Source organism: Andrographis paniculata, unplaced genomic scaffold, assembly GCF_009805555.1.
Source record: "Andrographis paniculata isolate CXL003 unplaced genomic scaffold, ASM980555v1 Contig25END, whole genome shotgun sequence".
Taxonomy (NCBI): Eukaryota; Viridiplantae; Streptophyta; class Magnoliopsida; order Lamiales; family Acanthaceae; genus Andrographis; species Andrographis paniculata.
In genome coordinates this window covers 986,768-1,004,842 of record NW_026137546.1, presented here as the reverse complement: position 1 = coordinate 1,004,842, position 18,075 = coordinate 986,768, and the positions used below count along the sequence as shown (strand labels likewise).

General features: G+C 33.6%; 1 protein-coding gene and 1 long non-coding RNA gene across 33 annotated transcripts; one reads left to right on the top strand and one right to left on the bottom strand.

Annotated features, from left to right (window-relative positions):
• Window positions 1–1,834: 1,834 nt before the first annotated feature.
• LOC127245944 (uncharacterized) lies at window positions 1,835–12,423 on the bottom strand. 31 transcript variants are annotated; one of them, XR_007837556.1, is made up of 21 exons: window positions 11,918–12,422; window positions 11,728–11,802; window positions 11,437–11,612; window positions 11,246–11,329; window positions 10,453–10,774; window positions 10,054–10,382; window positions 9,658–9,983; window positions 9,261–9,587; window positions 8,868–9,190; window positions 8,539–8,797; window positions 8,073–8,138; window positions 7,671–8,002; window positions 7,271–7,600; window positions 6,870–7,200; window positions 6,079–6,401; window positions 5,688–6,008; window positions 5,294–5,617; window positions 4,893–5,223; window positions 3,297–3,645; window positions 2,880–3,226; window positions 1,835–2,809 (listed from the first exon to the last, which is right to left on the bottom strand). It is a non-coding gene; the product is annotated as an uncharacterized LOC127245944 (long non-coding RNA). The 31 variants fall into 31 exon arrangements; XR_007837539.1 differs by having other exon boundaries at window positions 8,073–8,402; window positions 8,473–8,797; window positions 11,918–12,421; XR_007837553.1 differs by lacking the exon at window positions 8,073–8,138 and adding an exon at window positions 8,139–8,402 and having other exon boundaries at window positions 7,671–7,736; window positions 8,473–8,797; window positions 11,918–12,421.
• A 1,665-nt stretch (window positions 12,424–14,088) lies between these two features.
• Window positions 14,089–17,223, top strand: LOC127245942 (glycosylinositol phosphorylceramide mannosyl transferase 1). 2 transcript variants are annotated; one of them, XM_051267109.1, is made up of 5 exons: window positions 14,089–14,329; window positions 15,191–15,575; window positions 16,070–16,233; window positions 16,317–16,387; window positions 16,729–17,223. In XM_051267109.1, exons 1-5 carry the CDS (start codon window positions 14,151–14,153, stop codon window positions 16,887–16,889), a joined length of 960 nt encoding a protein of 319 aa, XP_051123066.1. In that variant the 5' UTR covers window positions 14,089–14,150; the 3' UTR covers window positions 16,890–17,223. The 2 variants fall into 2 exon arrangements, with proteins under 2 accessions (XP_051123066.1, XP_051123065.1); XM_051267108.1 differs by having other exon boundaries at window positions 15,191–15,587.
• The last annotated feature ends 852 nt before the right edge of the window (window positions 17,224–18,075 follow it).

The following is an 18,075-nucleotide window of genomic DNA, read 5'->3' as shown; positions in this document are numbered from 1 at the left end:
CTTTGAAAACAGCGATGAAGAAGATTTTGTTTGAGGACACTCGCTTCAATATGCTCAAGGCTACTACTATTGATTCGGTCACCACAGAGATAATCGCAAGAATGCCCGACCACCGCAGTATGATAAATGTCGCAGTTGCCCGAATGCTGATTATCTTTATATCTATTGCCCTAAGATTGAGTATCAAAAAGGCCACATCCGTCCACATCTTTATATTATCTTTTATTTGCAAGAAATTAAAAATGCAAAATATGCACACAAGCTAATGAACTCATACAACATATTAATATAAAAAAAATATTCTACCATAAAAAAAAAAAAAAAAAACTCTAAGTTGCATATTGTAACGTGATAGAGATTTACAATTCCAAAAAAAGAATTAAAAAATATTAATATATTATGTTTTTTTATATAATTTATTATATTTTATTCTCTCTTCTTTCTATTCCAACTGATTGCACGGTTTTCCTCTTCCTCCTCCGACCAGACACTTCCTCTTCTCTTTCCATCCCAACCGACTGGACGGTTCTCCTCCTATCATCCGACCAAAGCGGTCAGAAACTTATTTATTTTTTTATGGTTTATTTATCTACAAATTTATATATTATGTAATTTTTAAAATTTAATTAGAAATTTCAAATATATTAATATATATAAGTTTGTAAAAATTAGCTAAACAAAAGTATAATATAAAATAATATTTTAAAAAAAAAACTAAATTTTTTAAAATTGATTTGTTGCACAGCTTATAAAAAATATTGATATTTATGTAATTTATTATATTTCTTTCACGTATCTTTCTGTTTCAACCGAATGGTTTGGTTATCTTATTTCTCATCCGACCAGAAACTTCCTTTTCTCTTTCCATCCCAACCGACTGGACGGTTCTCCTCATTTCATCCGACCAATTCGGTCACACATTTCTTATTATATATATATATATATATTTTGTAAGAGATAAAGACCCAATAAACGACCAGAAAGAAAGCCTTCTTTTGCCATGCGGTAGATCCCTCCAGCCCTGTGGATGACGACCGACTGACTGAAGGAATGAAGGAATTGTAGAAGATTAAAAGATTAGGGCTGGATTTTGCCCTACTGGCGACGAAACCATGAAGAAGGCGATGGAAGATTAAGAGCACCGGAGAAGTCAGTTGGCCTGGAATGGAATGGAATGGAAAGGATTGGAGAGGGAAGTCGGTCGGCCTCGAGGATATTTGTACCAGCCAGCGAGAAGTCGGTTGAAGCTGAGAGGTCGGTTCTCATCCTTCTCATCTGACCAGACACTTTCTTGACACTTTCTCTTCTCTTTCCGGCCCAACTGACCGGGCGATTCTCCTCTTTTCATCCAACCAATTAGTTAAGACATTTTTTTTTTCTCTATTCTCTCTCATAAAAATTTATTTATTTAAATTTATATATTCATATTCGTATTTAAAATTTCTTTAGAAATTCAAAATACATCAATGTATATTATTAGAATAATATTTTGAATAATACACAAAAAATCTTATTTCTCTTTCTCTAATTTTTTACCTCTTTCCTAAGACTAATTTGGTTGAATATATATATATATATTTTTCTCTTTTTGTCTATAAAATATATTTATATTATGTGTTCTCTGATTCTCTTTCTCTCTCACAAGACTAATTCGGTCAACATTTTTTTTACTTTTCTCCCTAAAATATATTTATATTATTTTTTTCTCATTTTCTCTCGGTCTCTTCTTCTTTCGTAAAACTAAATCGGTCAATTTTTAAAATTTTTTTTTCTAAAATATATTTATATCATCTTTTCTTTCCGGAAATTAAAAATGTAAAATATGCACCGCTAATGAACTCATACAACGTATTTATATAAAAACATTACAAAAAAATATTCTACCATAACAAAAACTTGCCGCGCTCACACGAGTATTAGTATATATATATATACACACTACAACATGGGTGGGGCTCCACATAGCATCGTTCTTGTAATGACACTTGTAGTGATGAACGAATAGTCGATGTGACTTAAACCAGCATAGCATCGTTCTTGTAATGTTTCAGCTGAAATCAGAAAGTTGCATAGAAATAGAAATAGAAAGGATCAGGTGAGCTGAGTAACTAAATCTTTAAGACAAGAACACAATTCCTGGCAACTGGACAACATCACCATATGAATATACTTGCCAACCACAAGGTTGAACAATGTAAGATGGGGAAGGAAGAGAGCTAAGCTGTAAAGGTTACTAATCTTGGAATATGGCTGTCTGGAGTCCCGAGATGAAACTGTTTCCGGGAATGCCATTTGGCTCGACTTCAGCTGCAACAAAATCATTCATTGAAAGACAACATTGCTACATGTGGGTAGACGACAAACGAGCTAAATCAGATGGTAACTGCAGCATCATCTTCTTGCGGACATGTGGGAGGGCAAGTTAGAACGATTGATTATGTTAAGTAAATGCAAAAAGCAATTAATTATTAGTGCAAGTAGAGGAAAAGACAGAATCAACCAAACTATGTGGAGATTGATCAGTAACAGCTTATTCGAACCTTGTGTGTAAAAGCATACATTGATTTTGGCTACTAATTCAAGAATAGCAACAGTGTGTTCAAAAGTATAAAATTCTAAACATGCAAGTCCCGGGATGTAAAATTAATGCTAATGCTAAATGCAAGAAAGATTTAAAACGAATTCAATGCAAATAAAAAAAAAACAGTTAAAGTAAAAGTTTCGAAGTTCTCCCTTTTTTTTTTTTTGGTGCGGTCGAAAAAATCCCATCTGTTTCCCTCGTGCAATGCTCCGCGCTTCCCGAATGCATCTGAAATGATTTCAAATAAATATAAGTACACAGACAATTGAAAGTAGAAAAATAAATTTAAGGAGTTTACCTCCGTTTGTTCGTAATGTGGGTCAAATGCATCTCCGTCGGCCCCGGAATGTCTACGATCGCTTACCTACACATAATAAAAAAATAAGATAGTTAGTATGCGATAAATAATCGATATAAAATTAATAATTCGTATGAAATTTTGTATGAAAATCTAAGCATGCATGTCCCGGGACGTAAAATTAATGCTAATGCTAAATGCAAAAAAGATTTAAAACGAATTCAATGCAAATAAAAAAAAAACAGTAAAAGTAAAAGTTTCGAAGTTCTCCCTTTTTTTTTTTTTGGTGCGGTCGAAAAAATCCCATCTGTTTCCCTCGTGCAATGCTCCGCGCTTCCCGAATGCATCTGAAATGATTTCAAATAAATATAAGTACACAGACAATTGAAAGTAGAAAAATAAATTTAAGGAGTTTACCTCCGTTTGTTCGTAATGTGGGTCAAATGCATCTCCGTCGGCCCCGGAATGTCTACGATCGCTTACCTACACATAATAAAAAAATAAGATAGTTAGTATGCGATAAATAATCGATATAAAATTAATAATTCGTATGAAATTTTGTATGAAAATCTAAGCATGCATGTCCCGGGACGTAAAATTAATGCTAATGCTAAATGCAAGAAAGATTTAAAACGAATTCAATGCAAATAAAAAAAAAAACAGTAAAAGTAAAAGTTTCGAAGTTCTCCCTTTTTTTTTTTTTTGGTGCGGTCGAAAAAATCCCATCTGTTTCCCTCGTGCAATGCTCCGCGCTTCCCGAATGCATCTGAAATGATTTCAAATAAATATAAGTACACAGACAATTGAAAGTAGAAAAATAAATTTAAGGAGTTTACCTCCGTTTGTTCGTAATGTGGGTCAAATGCATCTCCGTCGGCCCCGGAATGTCTACGATCGCTTACCTACACATAATAAAAAAATAAGATAGTTAGTATGCGATAAATAATCGATATAAAATTAATAATTCGTATGAAATTTTGTATGAAAATCTAAGCATGCATGTCCCGGGACGTAAAATTAATGCTAATGCTAAATGCAAGCAAGATTTAAAATGAATGCAATGCAAATAAACAAAACCAATAAAAGTTAGAGTTTCGAAATTCTCCCCTTTTTTTGGTGTGTTCGAGAAAATCCATTGTGTTTCCCTCATGCAATCATCCGTGCATCCCGAATGCATCTGAAATGATTTCAAATAAATATAAATACATAGACATTTGAAAGTAGAAAAATAAATTTAAAGAACTTACCTCCGTTTGTTCGTAATATGGGTCAAATGCATCCCCATCGGCCCCACAATGTCCACGATCGCTTAACTACACAGAAAAAATACCAAGATAGTTAGTATGCATCGATATAAAACTCTAAACATGTATGTCCCGGGACGTAAAATTAATGTTAATGCTAAATGTAAGAAAGATTTAAAATGAATACAATGCAAATAAAAAAAACAGTAAAAGTAAAAGTTTCGAGTTTCTCCCTTTTTTTGGTGCGGTCGAGAAAATCCCTCCGGCTTCCCTCGTACAATCCTCCGTGCTTTCTGAATGCATCTGAAATGATTTTAACTAAATATAATTATAAACACATTTGAAAGTAGAAAATAAATTTAAGGAGATTACCTCCGTTTGTTCGCAATGTGGGTCAAATACATCCCCGTCGGCCCCGGAATGTCCACAATCGCTTACCTATACATAATAAAAAAAAAAGATAGTTAGTATACGATTAATAATTCGTATGAAATTTTGTATGAAAATCTAAGCATGCATGTCCCGGGACGTAAAATTAATGCTAATGCTAAATGCAAGAAAAATTTAAAATGAATGCAATGCAAATAAACAAAAACAGTAAAAGTTAAAGTTTCGAATTTCTCCCTTTTTTTTTTTTAGTGCGGTCGAGAAAATCCCTTCTGATTCCCTCGTGCAATCCTCCATGCTTCCCGAATGCATCTGAAATGATTTTAAATAAATATAAGTATGTACACATTTGAAAGTAGAAAAATAAATTTAAGAAGGTTACCTCCGTTTGTTCGTAATGTCGGTCAAATGCATCCCCGTCGGCCCCGGAATGTCCACGATCGCTTACCTACACATAATAAAAAAAACAAGATAGTTAGTATGCGATTAATAATTCGTACGAAATTTTGTATGAAAATCTAAGCATGCATGTCCCGGGACGGAAAATTAATGCTAATGCTAAATGCAAGAAAGATTTAAAATGAATGCAATGCAATGCAAATAAACAAAAACAGTAAAAGTTAAAGTTTCGAATTTCTTCTTTTTTTTTTTAGTGCGGTCGAGAAAATCCCTTCTGATTCCCTCGTGCAATCCTCCATGCTTCCCGAATGCATCTGAAATGATTTTAAATAAATATAAGTATGCACACATTTGAAAGTAGAAAAATAAATTTAAGAAGGTTACCTTGGTTTGTTTGTAATGTCGGTAAAATGCATCCCCGTCGGCCCCGGAATGACCAGGATCACTTACCTACACATAGTAAAAAAACAAGATAGTTAGTATGCGTAATAATTCGTATGAAATTTTGTATGAAAATCTAAGCATGCATGTCCCGGGACGTAAAATTAATGCTAATGCTAAATGCAAGAAAAATTTAAAATGAATGCAATGCAAATAAACAAAAACAGTAAAAGTAAAAGTTTCGAAATTCTCCCTTTTTTTTTTTGGTGCGACCGAGAAAATCCCTTCTGCTTTCCTCGCGCAATCCTCCGTGCTTCCCGAATGCATCTAAAATGATTTTAAATAATTATAAGTATGTACACATTTGAAAGTAGAAAAATAAATTTAAGAAGGTTACCTCCGTATGTTTGTAATGTCGGTCAAATGCATCCCCGTCGGCCCCGGAATGTCCACGATCGCTTACCTACACATAATAAAAAAACAAGATAGTTAGTATGCGAATAATAATTCATATGAAATTTTGTATGAAAATCTAAGGATGCATGTCCCGGAACATAAAATTAATTCTAATGCTAAATGCAAGAAAGATTTAAAATGAATGCAATACAAAAAACAGTAAAAGTTAAAGTTTCGAATTTCTCCCTTTTTTTTTTTTTAGTGCGGTCGAGAAAATCCCTTCTGATTCCCTCGTGCAATCCTCCATGCTTCCCGAATGCATCTGAAATGATTTTAAATAAATATAAGTATGTACACATTTGAAAGTAGAAAAATAAATTTAAGAAGGTTACCTTGGTTTGTTCGTAATGTCGGTCAAATGCATCCCTGTTGGCCCCGGAATGACCAGGATCACTTACCTACACATAGTAAAAAAACAAGATAGTTAAGTATGCGTAATAATTCGTATGAAATTTGTATGAAAATCTAAGCATGCATGTCCCGGGACGTAAAATTAATTCTAATGCTAAATGCAAGAAAGATTTAAAATGAATGCAATGCAAATAAACAAAAACAGTAAAAGTAAAAGTTTCGAAATTCTCCCTTTTTTTTTTTGTGCGGTCGAGAAAATCCCTTCTGCTTTCCTCGCGCAATCCTCCGTGTTTCCCGAATGCATCTGAAATGATTTTAAATAAATATAAGTATGTACACATTTGAAAGTAGAAAAATAAATTTAAGAACGTTACCTCCGTTTGTTCGTAATGTGGGTCAAATGCATCCCCGTCGGTCCCGGAATGTCCACGATCGCTTACCTACATATAATAAAAAAAAACAAGATAGTTAGTATGCGATTAATAATTCGTATGAAATTTTGTATGAAAATCTAAGCACGCATGTCCCGGGACGTAAAATTAATGCTAATGCTAAATGCAAGAAAGATTTAAAATGAATGCAATGCAAATAAACAAAAACAGTAAAAGTTAAAGTTTCGAAATTCTCCCTTTTTTTTTTTAGTGCGGTCGAGAAAATCCCTTCTGCTTCCCTTGTGCAATCCTCCGTGTTACCCGAATGCATCTGCAATGATTTTAAATAAATATAAGTATGTACACATTTGAAAGTAGAAAAATAAATTTTACAAGGTTACCTCCGTTTGTTCGTAATGTCGGTCAAATGCATCCCCGTCGGCCCCGGAATGTCCACTATCGCTTACCTACACATAATAAAAAAAAACAAGTTAGTTAGTATGCGATTAATAATTCGTATGAAATTTTGTATGAAAATCTAATCATGCATGTCCCGGGACGTAAAATTAATGCTAATGCTAAATGCAAGAAAGATTTAAAATGAATGCAATGCAAATAAACAAAAACAGTAAAAGTTAAAGTTTCGAAATTCTCCCTTTTTCTTTTTTTTGGTGCGACCGAGAAAATCCCTTCTGCTTTCCTCGCGCAATCCTCCGTGCTTCCCGAATGCATCTAAAATGATTTTAAATAATTATAAGTATGTACACATTTGAAAGTAGAAAAATAAATTTAAGAAGGTTACCTTGGTTTGTTCGTAATGTCGGTCAAATGCATCCCCGTCGGCCCCGGAATGTCCACTATCGCTTACCTACACATAATAAAAAAAACAAGATAGTTAGTATGCGATTAATAATTCGTACGAAATTTTGTATGAAAATCTAAGCATGCATGTCCCGGGACGTAAAATTAATGCTAATGCTAAATGCAAGAAAGATTTAAAATGAATGCAATGCAAATAAACAAAAACAGTAAAAGTAAAAGTTTCGAAATTCTCCCTTTTTCTTTTTTTTGGTGCGACCGAGAAAATCCCTTCTGCTTTCCTCGCGCAATCCTCCGTGCTTCCCGAATGCATCTAAAATGATTTTAAATAATTATAAGTATGTACACATTTGAAAGTAGAAAAATAAATTTAAGAAGGTTACCTTGGTTTGTTCGTAATGTCGGTCAAATATATCCCCGTCGGCCCCGGAATGTCCACTATCGCTTACCTACACATAATAAAAAAAAAACAAGATAGTTAGTATGCGATTAATAATTCGTACGAAATTTTGTATGAAAATCTAAGCATGCATGTCCCGGGACGTAAAATTAATGCTAATGCTAAATGCAAGAAAGATTTAAAATGAATGCAATGCAAATAAACAAAAACAGTAAAAGTTAAAGTTTCAAAATTCTCCCTTTTTCTTTTTTTTGGTGCGACCGAGAAAATCCCTTCTGCTTTCCTCGCGCAATCCTCCGTGCTTCCCGAATGCATCTAAAATGATTTTAAATAATTATAAGTATGTACACATTTGAAAGTAGAAAAATAAATTTAAGAAGGTTACCTTGGTTTGTTCGTAATGTCGGTCAAATGCATCCCCGTCGGCCCCGGAATGTCCACGATCGCTTACCTACACATAATAAAAAAAACAAGATAGTTAGTATGCGATTAATAATTCGTACGAAATTTTGTATGAAAATCTAAGCATGCATGTCCCGGGACGTAAAATTAATGCTAATGCTAAATGCAAGAAAGATTTAAAATGAATGCAATGCAAATAAACAAAAACAGTAAAAGTAAAAGTTTCGAAATTCTCCCTTTTTCTTTTTTTTGGTGCGACCGAGAAAACCCCTTCTGCTTTCCTCGCGCAATCCTCCGTGCTTCTCGAATGCATCTAAAATGATTTTAAATAATTATAAGTATGTACACATTTGAAAGTAGAAAAATAAATTTAAGAAGGTTACCTTGGTTTGTTCGTAATGTCGGTCAAATATATCCCCGTCGGCCCCGGAATGTCCACTATCGCTTACCTACACATAATAAAAAAAAACAAGATAGTTAGTATGCGATTAATAATTCGTACGAAATTTTGTATGAAAATCTAAGCATGCATGTCCCGGGACGTAAAATTAATGCTAATGCTAAATGCAAGAAAGATTTAAAATGAATGCAATGCAAATAAACAAAAACAGTAAAAGTCGTTTCAAAATTCTCCCTTTTTTTTTTTGGTGCGACCGAGAAAATCCTTTCTGCTTTACTCGCGCAATCCTCCGTGCTTCCCGAATGCATCTAAAATGATTTTAAATAATTATAAGTATGTACACATTTGAAAGTAGAAAAATAAATTTTACAAAGTTACCTCCGTTTGTTCGTAATGTCGGTCAAATGCATCCCCGGCGGCCCCGGAATGTCCACGATCGCTTACCTACACATAATAAAAAAAACAAGATACTTAGTATGCAATTAATAATTCATATGAAATTTTGTATGAAAATCTAAGGATGCATGTCCCGGAATATAAAATTAATTCTAATGCTAAATGCAAGAAAGATTTAAAATGAATGCAATACAAAAAACAGTAAAAGTTAAAGTTTCGAATTTCTCCCCTTTTTTTTTTTTTAGTGCGGTCGAGAAAATCCCTTCTGATTCCATAGTGCAATCCTCCGTGTTTCCCGAATGCATCTGAAATGATTTTAAATAAATATAAGTATGTACACATTTGAAAGTAGAAAAATAAATTTTACAAGGTTACCTCCGTTTGTTCCTAATGTCGGTCAAATGCATCCCCGTCGGTCCCGGAATGTCCACGATCGCTTACCTACACATAATAAAAAAAACAAGATAGTTAGTATGCGATTAATAATTCGTATGAAATTTTATATGAAAATCTAAGCATGCATGTCCCGGGACGTAAAATTAATGCTAATGCTAAATGCAAGAAAGATTTAAAATGAATGCAATGCAAATAAACAAAAACAGTAAAAGTTAAAGTTTCAAAATTCTCCCTTTTTTTTTTTGGTGCGACCGAGAAAATCCCTTCTGCTTTCCTCGCGCAATCCTCCGTGTTTCCCGAATGCATCTGAAATGATTTTAAATAAATATAAGTATGTTCACATTTGAAAGTAGAAAAATAAATTTAAGAACATTACCTCCGTTTGTTCGTAATGTGGGTCAAATGCATCCCCGTCGGCCCCGGAATGTCTACGATCGCTTACCTACACATAATAAAAAAAACAAGATAGTTAGTATGCGATTAATAATTCGTACGAAATTTAGTATGAAAATCTAAGGATGCATGTCCCGGGGCGTAAAATTAATGCTAATGCTAAATGCAAGAAAGATTTAAAATGAATGCAATGCAAATAAACAAAAACAGTAAAAGTAAAAGTTTCGAAATTCTCCTTTTTTTTTTTGGTGCGGTCGAGAAAATCCCTTCTGCTTTCCTCGCACAATCCTCCGTGTTTCCCGAATGTATCTGAAATGATTTTAAATAAATATAAGTATGTACACATTTGAAAGTAGAAAAATAAATTTAAGAACGTTACCTCCGTTTGTTCGTAATGTGGGTCAAATGCATCCCTGTCGGCCCCGGAATGTCCACGATCGCTTACCTACATATAATAAAAAAAAACAAGATAGTTAGTATGCGATTAATAATTTGTATGAAATTTTGTATGAAAATCTAAGCATGCATGTCCCGGGACGTAAAATTAATTCTAATCCTAAATGCAAGAAAGATTTAAAATAAATGCAGTGCAAATAAACAAAAGCAGTAAAAGTTAAAGTTTCGAAATTCTCCTTTTTTTTTGTTTGGTGCGGTCGAGAAAATCCCTTCTGCTTTCCTCGCGCAATCCTCCGTGCTTCCCGAATGCATCTGAAATGGTTTTAAATAAATATAAGTATGTACACATTTGAAAGTAGAAAAATAAATTAAAGAAGTTTACCTCCGTTTGTTCGTAATGTAGGTCACATGCATCCCCGTCGGCCCCGGAATGTCCACGATCGCTTACCTACACATAGTAAAAAAACAAGATAGTTAGTATGTGATTAATAATTCGTATGAAATTTTGTATGAAAATCTAAGCATGCATGTCCCGGGACATAAAATTAATGCTAATGCTTAATGCAAGAAAGATTTAAATTAAATGCAATGCAAATAAACAAAAACATTAAAAATGAAAGTTTAGAATTTCTCTATTATTTTGGTGCGGTCGATAAAATCCATTATGTTTCCCTCGTGCAATCCTCCGTGCTTCCCGAATGCATCTGAAATGATTTCAAATAAATATAAGTACGTAGATATTTGAAAATAGAAAATTATGTTACAGAACATACTCCCGTTTGAGGATTGAAGAAATTCCAGCTTACGGATGGTGGTAAATTAAAATCCAATCAGCAAATAAAACACAAGTGTTACGTACTTGAACAAAGAAGCCAAAGGCAATCACTCGTATAATACACCAAAGATTTGTCATTTGGTAAAAAAACCGGTCCAACATAAAACAAAGGAGGACAATTACAACACAGCACTACATTAAAATAAAAAACAAGCGGCAACAATCATCTCATGCAGGATTGAGCAATTACTTATGGTTCCCATTCCTCATCCAAATAAAGATGTTTTATTTTCATTCTATATTTTCATACACCTTCCCAGGATCATACCAAAAATTTATAGATGGATGATGGTTATTAGATTGTTTGCCCGTTCTTAGGGTGTTACCGGTAGAAAGTTACCTTCAAGAGAAGTAGCAGCTGCAACTGGTGTTGAATGTTGAGGCAAGTTTCTTCGTTAAGACCAAATGCAAGTCCTTGCATCATCTGCAAAGATATTAGAAGGTGGACATAATCAAATGGCCTATAAAGACAAAAAGGGCTCCAAGCCCTTTCAGATGTACATAATTTATAGAAATAATGAAGGCTCTTACCATCTGAATCTACATCAAAGCTGTTTGAATGGCACAACACACAAGTTTTACCCCAGAATTCTGATAGGTGAAAAACAAGTGGTCATATTCATCATATTTAATCCTTTCAAAGCACATTCTTCGTATTTCCAGTGAGCTCTCTGTTTAATACTTCCACTGTCCCGAAGATTTGTTTCCTGTTATGTAAAGAAACCATATATCATTATTAAACAAACTAACAACCAAGAAAATGTAAAACCAGACCAATATAATTGAAAAGAACAGAAAGCCCATTGCATCAGATATACTTACTCGGTCCGGTGGGCACAGTAGAAAAGACAGGGCAAAGCGGAACAGAGGTTTTTTCCCTTTTTCTCTCCATCTCTTCTGCAATCGAAAGAAAAAAAAGAAAAAGAAAAAGAAAATTGTAAAATCCCACAGATTGAAGGCAAATAAAAATTCGAATGAAAAGTTACAAAAATAGGGCCGATTAGGAACGTACTTTCATTCTTAAGAGCAACAGCAGTGGCGTCCAGATCGATGGCTTCTCTCTCCCGCTCGAAGCTAATTTTCTCAGGAAAATAAAGATGAACACCCAATAGTGTAAGAATGGAGGTCAATTCTCAAGGGAGCTTCGACAAGGAACGCCGTCCGGCCGACGACAATGGCGCAGGCGCAGATTCCGTAGCCCATTCCCGGCCGAGTGCCCGATGTTGATAAAGAAGAAGAACGACTGAAAAAATTTCACCATTTTCTTCCTCTCGCCCCCGTCGGTCTCGTCGAAATGATCGGAACTCAAGCCGGAGACGCTCGACATCAGGCCGCCGGTGCCCAGCGCCGTCAGTTACAGCCCTAAGTAGCGGACCATCGGCTGCTTCTGCTTGCCGCTCGCCGGAATGCACGCCGGAGACTTCAGCGGCCGGAGCCCTAGAATTATAAAATTATTGAGGAGAGTAAGAAGAAAACCCATCGGAATCAATTTTATATAACGTCAGGGCTTTCATTCTTTCTTCCTGTAAGGAAAGTTTGGTAATTATGTTAAGTTTAGTAATTTTTTAAATCTGATTTATCCGTTGTATGGTTTGTCTTAATTTTAAGTATTTTTCAAAATTATATAATTATAAAAATTTAATATTAAAAAAAAAAAAAAATCAAACCATAATTTTCACATAAAGGCTGTATTTTATAGCTTCAAATTTTTTAACAAACTTGGACATAATTGTGATCTTTTTTATTTTTTTTATAGCTTTATTATTGTGATATTTTTTATTTTTTTTTACAGCTTCATTATTGTGATATTTTGGCAACATATATGATAGTGTAAATCATTTAATTGACAAACTACCAAAAGATTTCTATCCTTGTAATTGGGAGAGCGGCCAAAATTATATACGATTTTATCTATTTAAGTTTATTATCGCATTATTATTTAAAAAAAAAAAAACTCTTTTTTATCTGATTATGTACCTCTTTCATTGAATATTTTCTGTTTTCTTTTTCATAAAATATATTTATATTATTTTTTTTTTCGTTTTCTTTCTTTCTAGTAAGACTAATTCGGTTAATATTTTATTTTTTCTTTTTTTCCTAAAATATATTTATGTTATATTTATTTATTTATTTTCACTCATTCTCTTCCTCTCTCATAAGACTAAATCGGACAACATTTTTTTTCTTTTTCTCCATAAAATATATTTATATTATCTTTTATTTTCAAGAAATTAAAAATGCAAAATATGCACACCAACTAATGAACTCATACAACATATTAATATAAAAAAAATATTCTACCATAAAAAAAAAAGCTCTAAGTTGCATATTGTATCGTGATATTAAAAGTATTTTTCAAAATTATATAATTATAAAAATTTAATATTAAAAAAAAATTCAAACCATAATTTTCACATAAAGATTGTATTTTATAGCTTCAAATTTTTCAACAAACTTAGACATAATTCTGATATTTTTTATTTTTTTTTCAGCTTCATTATTCTGTTGGTGGGAACTATTGGCAAGACGGGTCAAGACACATCAACAAAGGAGGAGTTGATAGGCGGTTGAGAGCGGTTCTTGTAATCAGTTGGGCGACTGTTTCAAGCATTGTCTCTAACGAGTATTTAAGAATTTGGACCAACAACTGCCGAATAATCTTCAATCATTTTCTACCCGACATCAAATTCAAAATGGCATCACTAATTGCTTTGGGATCACCGTTTTATTGTTTCAGTCTGTAAAATTCAATTTTCTATTTTACTTATATATCCGCTTAAGAATTCTTAAATATCAAACATTTATTTTATCAAGCTCGAAGATAATTTTTATTTTCGAATTTTATTTTTTATTATTGAAAAATTGCATCACCAATATTATAATATTAATATTAAAATATTTACCAAAAAAAATAAATAAATAAACAATGCACTGAGAAGTATAACAATATTTTAACGAGTCACGGAACCATGTGAGTAATTAAAATTTAAAAACCAATGCTTATTAAATATTAATATTATACTTTGTCGTGAATCTTTAAAGGTCATAGTTACTATATTTTGATATTATAAATGAGACATTAGAACGTATATAATACTATATTTAATAAAAAATTTATTAATAAAAAAATGGTAAAAATATACAACTATAATAAATTTAATACAAAATAAAAATAAACAAACAAAACCCCCAAAAAATTCACAGCACCGCCCGACTTTTCTTCCCCAGACCGTCTCGTCCAAACAATGAGGTCAGGACTGTTCAGTCGCCGGTCGATAAGGCCAGCATCGGTGCTATCCGTCGGATCGGCGAAGATCAAGTTGCTACTGGCTTGCTGTGCTCTGTTCACGGTGATCGCGCTTTCGGGGAGGACGGCGTCGTGGAGCCAGTATACGGTGTCGTCTTCCCGATCTCATCTTCCACGGTATGGTTTGGGTGAATCTTCACACGTTTTTTTTGTTGTCTGATTTGAGCTTTGCTTTTGGCTAAACTTTCCTAGTGAGCTGCATTAATGGAAACAATTGGTTGCTACGGTGAAATTATTTCCTTAATTACACTCCGGTTAAAATTAGGAACTGAGATCGAGATTCTAAGTTAATTCTAATTTATGCTGAATTCAATCTAGTTGGAGCTTACCGAGTTAATTGATCTAATTTATACTGAATTCAATCTAGTTGGAGCTTACCGAGTTAATTGATCAGAATCTCGTTGCTCTAAGATTACTGTTGCGAATTTCGCGGTGAAGATTTAACTAACAGCAGGAAAATCCAAGAAAGGCAACGAAATCTCCTGGATTTCTGGTTGGGTTGATTATAGAAATCTGACATTTAATTTTAGTAGTTTTTCACATCTTGTCTTTGATTTTCTAAAGGTTTATAATTATAATGGTTGATAGTTACTAAAAAGATCCTTTCATTTTGCATCTAGCATAATACCTTTTGAATCAACTTTGCTATATCTATTAAGTTTCTTTAAATAGCCACTTGCTTGAGGGATAAAGTTATTAATTTTCATCAGGAGCATAAAACTTCATTTGAATGCATATTCTGTGTTAATTTACAATAAAATGGAGCTAGATGCTCGGGATACTTGCATAAGCTTAATGTTCATATGCCTGGCATATATGTATATTTTGAATCTTCTGCAGGATTCCCTTGATTGTTAAACATATGGATTTTAGCAGCATTTATTCAAGATTTTTATGCCTGAATCCTTCGATAGGTGATGACTTGATAAATGGTACATGTTAGTGTATGCTAAGACTTAACTTTTTTTTGTTATGCAGGACTGGGTACACCTTATTGATTAATACTTGGAAGCGAAATGATCTTCTGAAGCAATCTATATCCCATTATGCATCATGTCCTGGACTTGATTCTGTACACATTGTCTGGAGTGAACCTGACCATCCTCAAGAATCTCTTGTTAGCCTTTTAAACCAGGTTTTGAAATCAAATGCCAAAGATGGCCGAGAAATTGAGTTGAAATTTGATATTAACAAGGAAGACAGTTTGAACAACAGATTTAAAGAAATCAAGGATTTGAAGACTGATGTGGTCTTCTCTATAGATGATGACATTATATTCCCATGTGCTACGGTAGAGTTTGCCTTCAATGTCTGGCAGAGTGCGCCGGATACAATGGTGGGATTTGTGCCTCGTATCCATCAGGTTGATCCATCGGTATGCAGCCTCATTCTGCTTCACATAAATATTCAAAGACAACCAAAAGTTTCAAGGTTATCTTCACATAAGCATGCTTAGTTTGTGGCAAATTATGTTTTTTTTTTTTTTTTTTTTTAATTTTTTTTTTCCTTGTTGCATGCTATCCTTTTAGCCATTTCCTTTTAATTCAATGTTTTATTCTTCAGGCATTTCCTTCTATTATTTATTGTTTACTGCTAGAAGCCAATGGTAATGCTACAAGTGATAAGTTTCTTGTTACTATCGAGACGAACCTCAATGTTTTGAATGGCTCCATCAAATGTTTTAGTCTTAGTTTGAAAACAACACTCATTTCTAAATCCCATAAATTGGTTGGGTGATAGTTCTGTTAAGTTGATTGTAGTGATGCTTCAAGGATTTTTTCGAACAACACCATAGTCTTGCATGAGGTTTTCGACATTAATTCTTCAGTTTGATGATCTGTTTGCTTTGCTTCTCAGAAAGGGGAACTGAACAAGTACATCTACAGCGGATGGTGGTCGGTTTGGTGGACAGGAACATACAGTATGATTCTCTCTAAAGCCGCCTTCTTTCATAAGAAGTATCTAAGAATATATACTCATGAGATGCCATCTTCTATTCGAGAATATGTCACCAGGAACAGGTTCTTCTCGATCAAAATAGTTTTAATATTCTCGATTATCTTTTTTCTTCTTTGCTTCCTTATCAAACACATTTACTTTCCAGGAACTGTGAAGACATCGCAATGTCTTTCCTTGTCGCAAATGCAACCGGCGTTCCTCCAATTTGGGTGAAAGGTACTATATATAATGCACACACACTCATCCAATAATTTATTGAAATCGGGCTATTGAATTTATTCTTGAACGGTCGATAATGATTTTTCTTAAGTATTCAGCTACTTTTGGAATTATGATTCTTGGTTTATGATGTTTCAAGTGCAGCCTCTACTAGCAAAGCCATACATATAATGGTTAAGAACAATACCAATGTCGGAAATACATATATATTATTTACAACCTCCTAAAAAGTTGCATTTATTTCCAATAAGCTTAAACGTTCGATAAATTGTCTTCCGTGTTCATATACAAGGCAAGATATCAACACCATTCATATACTCTCTACTCTTGTGATGTAGGTAGTATTTTTGAGATTGGTTCGACCGGAATCAGCAGCCTCGGAGGCCACAATGACAGAAGGACACAGTGCATCAACAGATTCGCAGCACAATACAATCGCATGCCACTGGTGCCCACATCAGTCAAGGCTGTCGACAGCCGGCATACTTGGCTATGGTAATCTCCAATGCTATCAACTCTCTTATTTATTTTCTTCCCACGGAACCTCATGCTACAATTCTTACTATTTTATTTTTTACCACTGTCTAAATATTTTACTTCGATAGACTAAACTCGGGTAGTTAGTTTTAACTTTAAGGTGTGGCAGATGTAGAATTCCCATGTAATGTACCTATATTAGGTTTTTAGTGAGGGTTGCGAAAGGGGCTGCCCGGGTTTTTTGTTCAAGTTTGTTTGGATATGTAGACAGCTAGCACTGTATGAGATACAGCGGTAATAGAACTATTCACCGTTTGATTAATTGACCTAATTTTTCCCTGTGCTTCACCATTTAATTTTACCATCTTTTATTGTTATATATATAGCCAATGTAATACTCCTTCCATCCAAATATGGTGCAACATTTATTTTTGACACTGGAATTTAGATAGGTAGCATTAAATAGGATTATTTGAAAATAAGTGATATGACGAGAGAAAGTGTATATTTATTTTAGAAATATTGCAGGATATTTGGGAAAAAAAAAAAAGAAGAATATTTTGTTTGCTTAGTGTATATGTATATGTATATTTTTATAGCGCGATCCCGCTAAATCTCATCTAGTGAAGTGTACTCGGTGGAGGAGTCTTGCTACGTCGAATGGTGTTCGACTCAGATATGTAATAGAACAATTAATGGTTATGATGATAATTGTGAAGTGAGGTATTGGATCCATAGCTTTAGTTTCATCACCTCTATAAGAATAGACTTTTGCTACTGTGAATAACAAGTGTGTCGTTTCCATCGACACAATTAGGACAGAGTAATTATCTATGTTTACAAGATGATCTCTTCATTTTGTTGAAGTTTTTTACTTCTGAATTGCTCGGACAGCATGACGGCGTACTTATTGCCCATTCTTTATTAATCTACGAATTGCATAATATGATCATAAGTTCAAGTAGTGTTAGAAGTATTTTTTGTTAGAACACATAGAAAGACGGATGATTTTCAAGTATTTTTTAGCAGTGTTGGTTATAATATACATTTGATCTGATCTTCAAATTTCAGCATGTTTTTTCTTTCTTAAATGATTTGAATTTGTAGACTAAGTGAGATAGATGACAATAGTTAGCAGAGTTTGTCCACTAATTTATTTTTTGTGACACTATTTTTTATAAATATTTATTTATTTGTATTTTTTTATA

Excerpts from the sequence above, each read along its gene's own strand:
- LOC127245942 (XM_051267108.1), top strand. The coding sequence starts at position 14,151 with ATGAGGTCAGGACTGTTCAGTCGCCGGTCGATAAGGCCAGCATCGGTG. Across the intron at positions 14,330-15,190 it reads TCCCGATCTCATCTTCCACG|GACTGGGTACACCTTATTGA; the intron begins GTATGGTTTGGG and ends TTTGTTATGCAG. Across the intron at positions 16,388-16,728 it reads TCCTCCAATTTGGGTGAAAG|GTAGTATTTTTGAGATTGGT; the intron begins GTACTATATATA and ends CTTGTGATGTAG.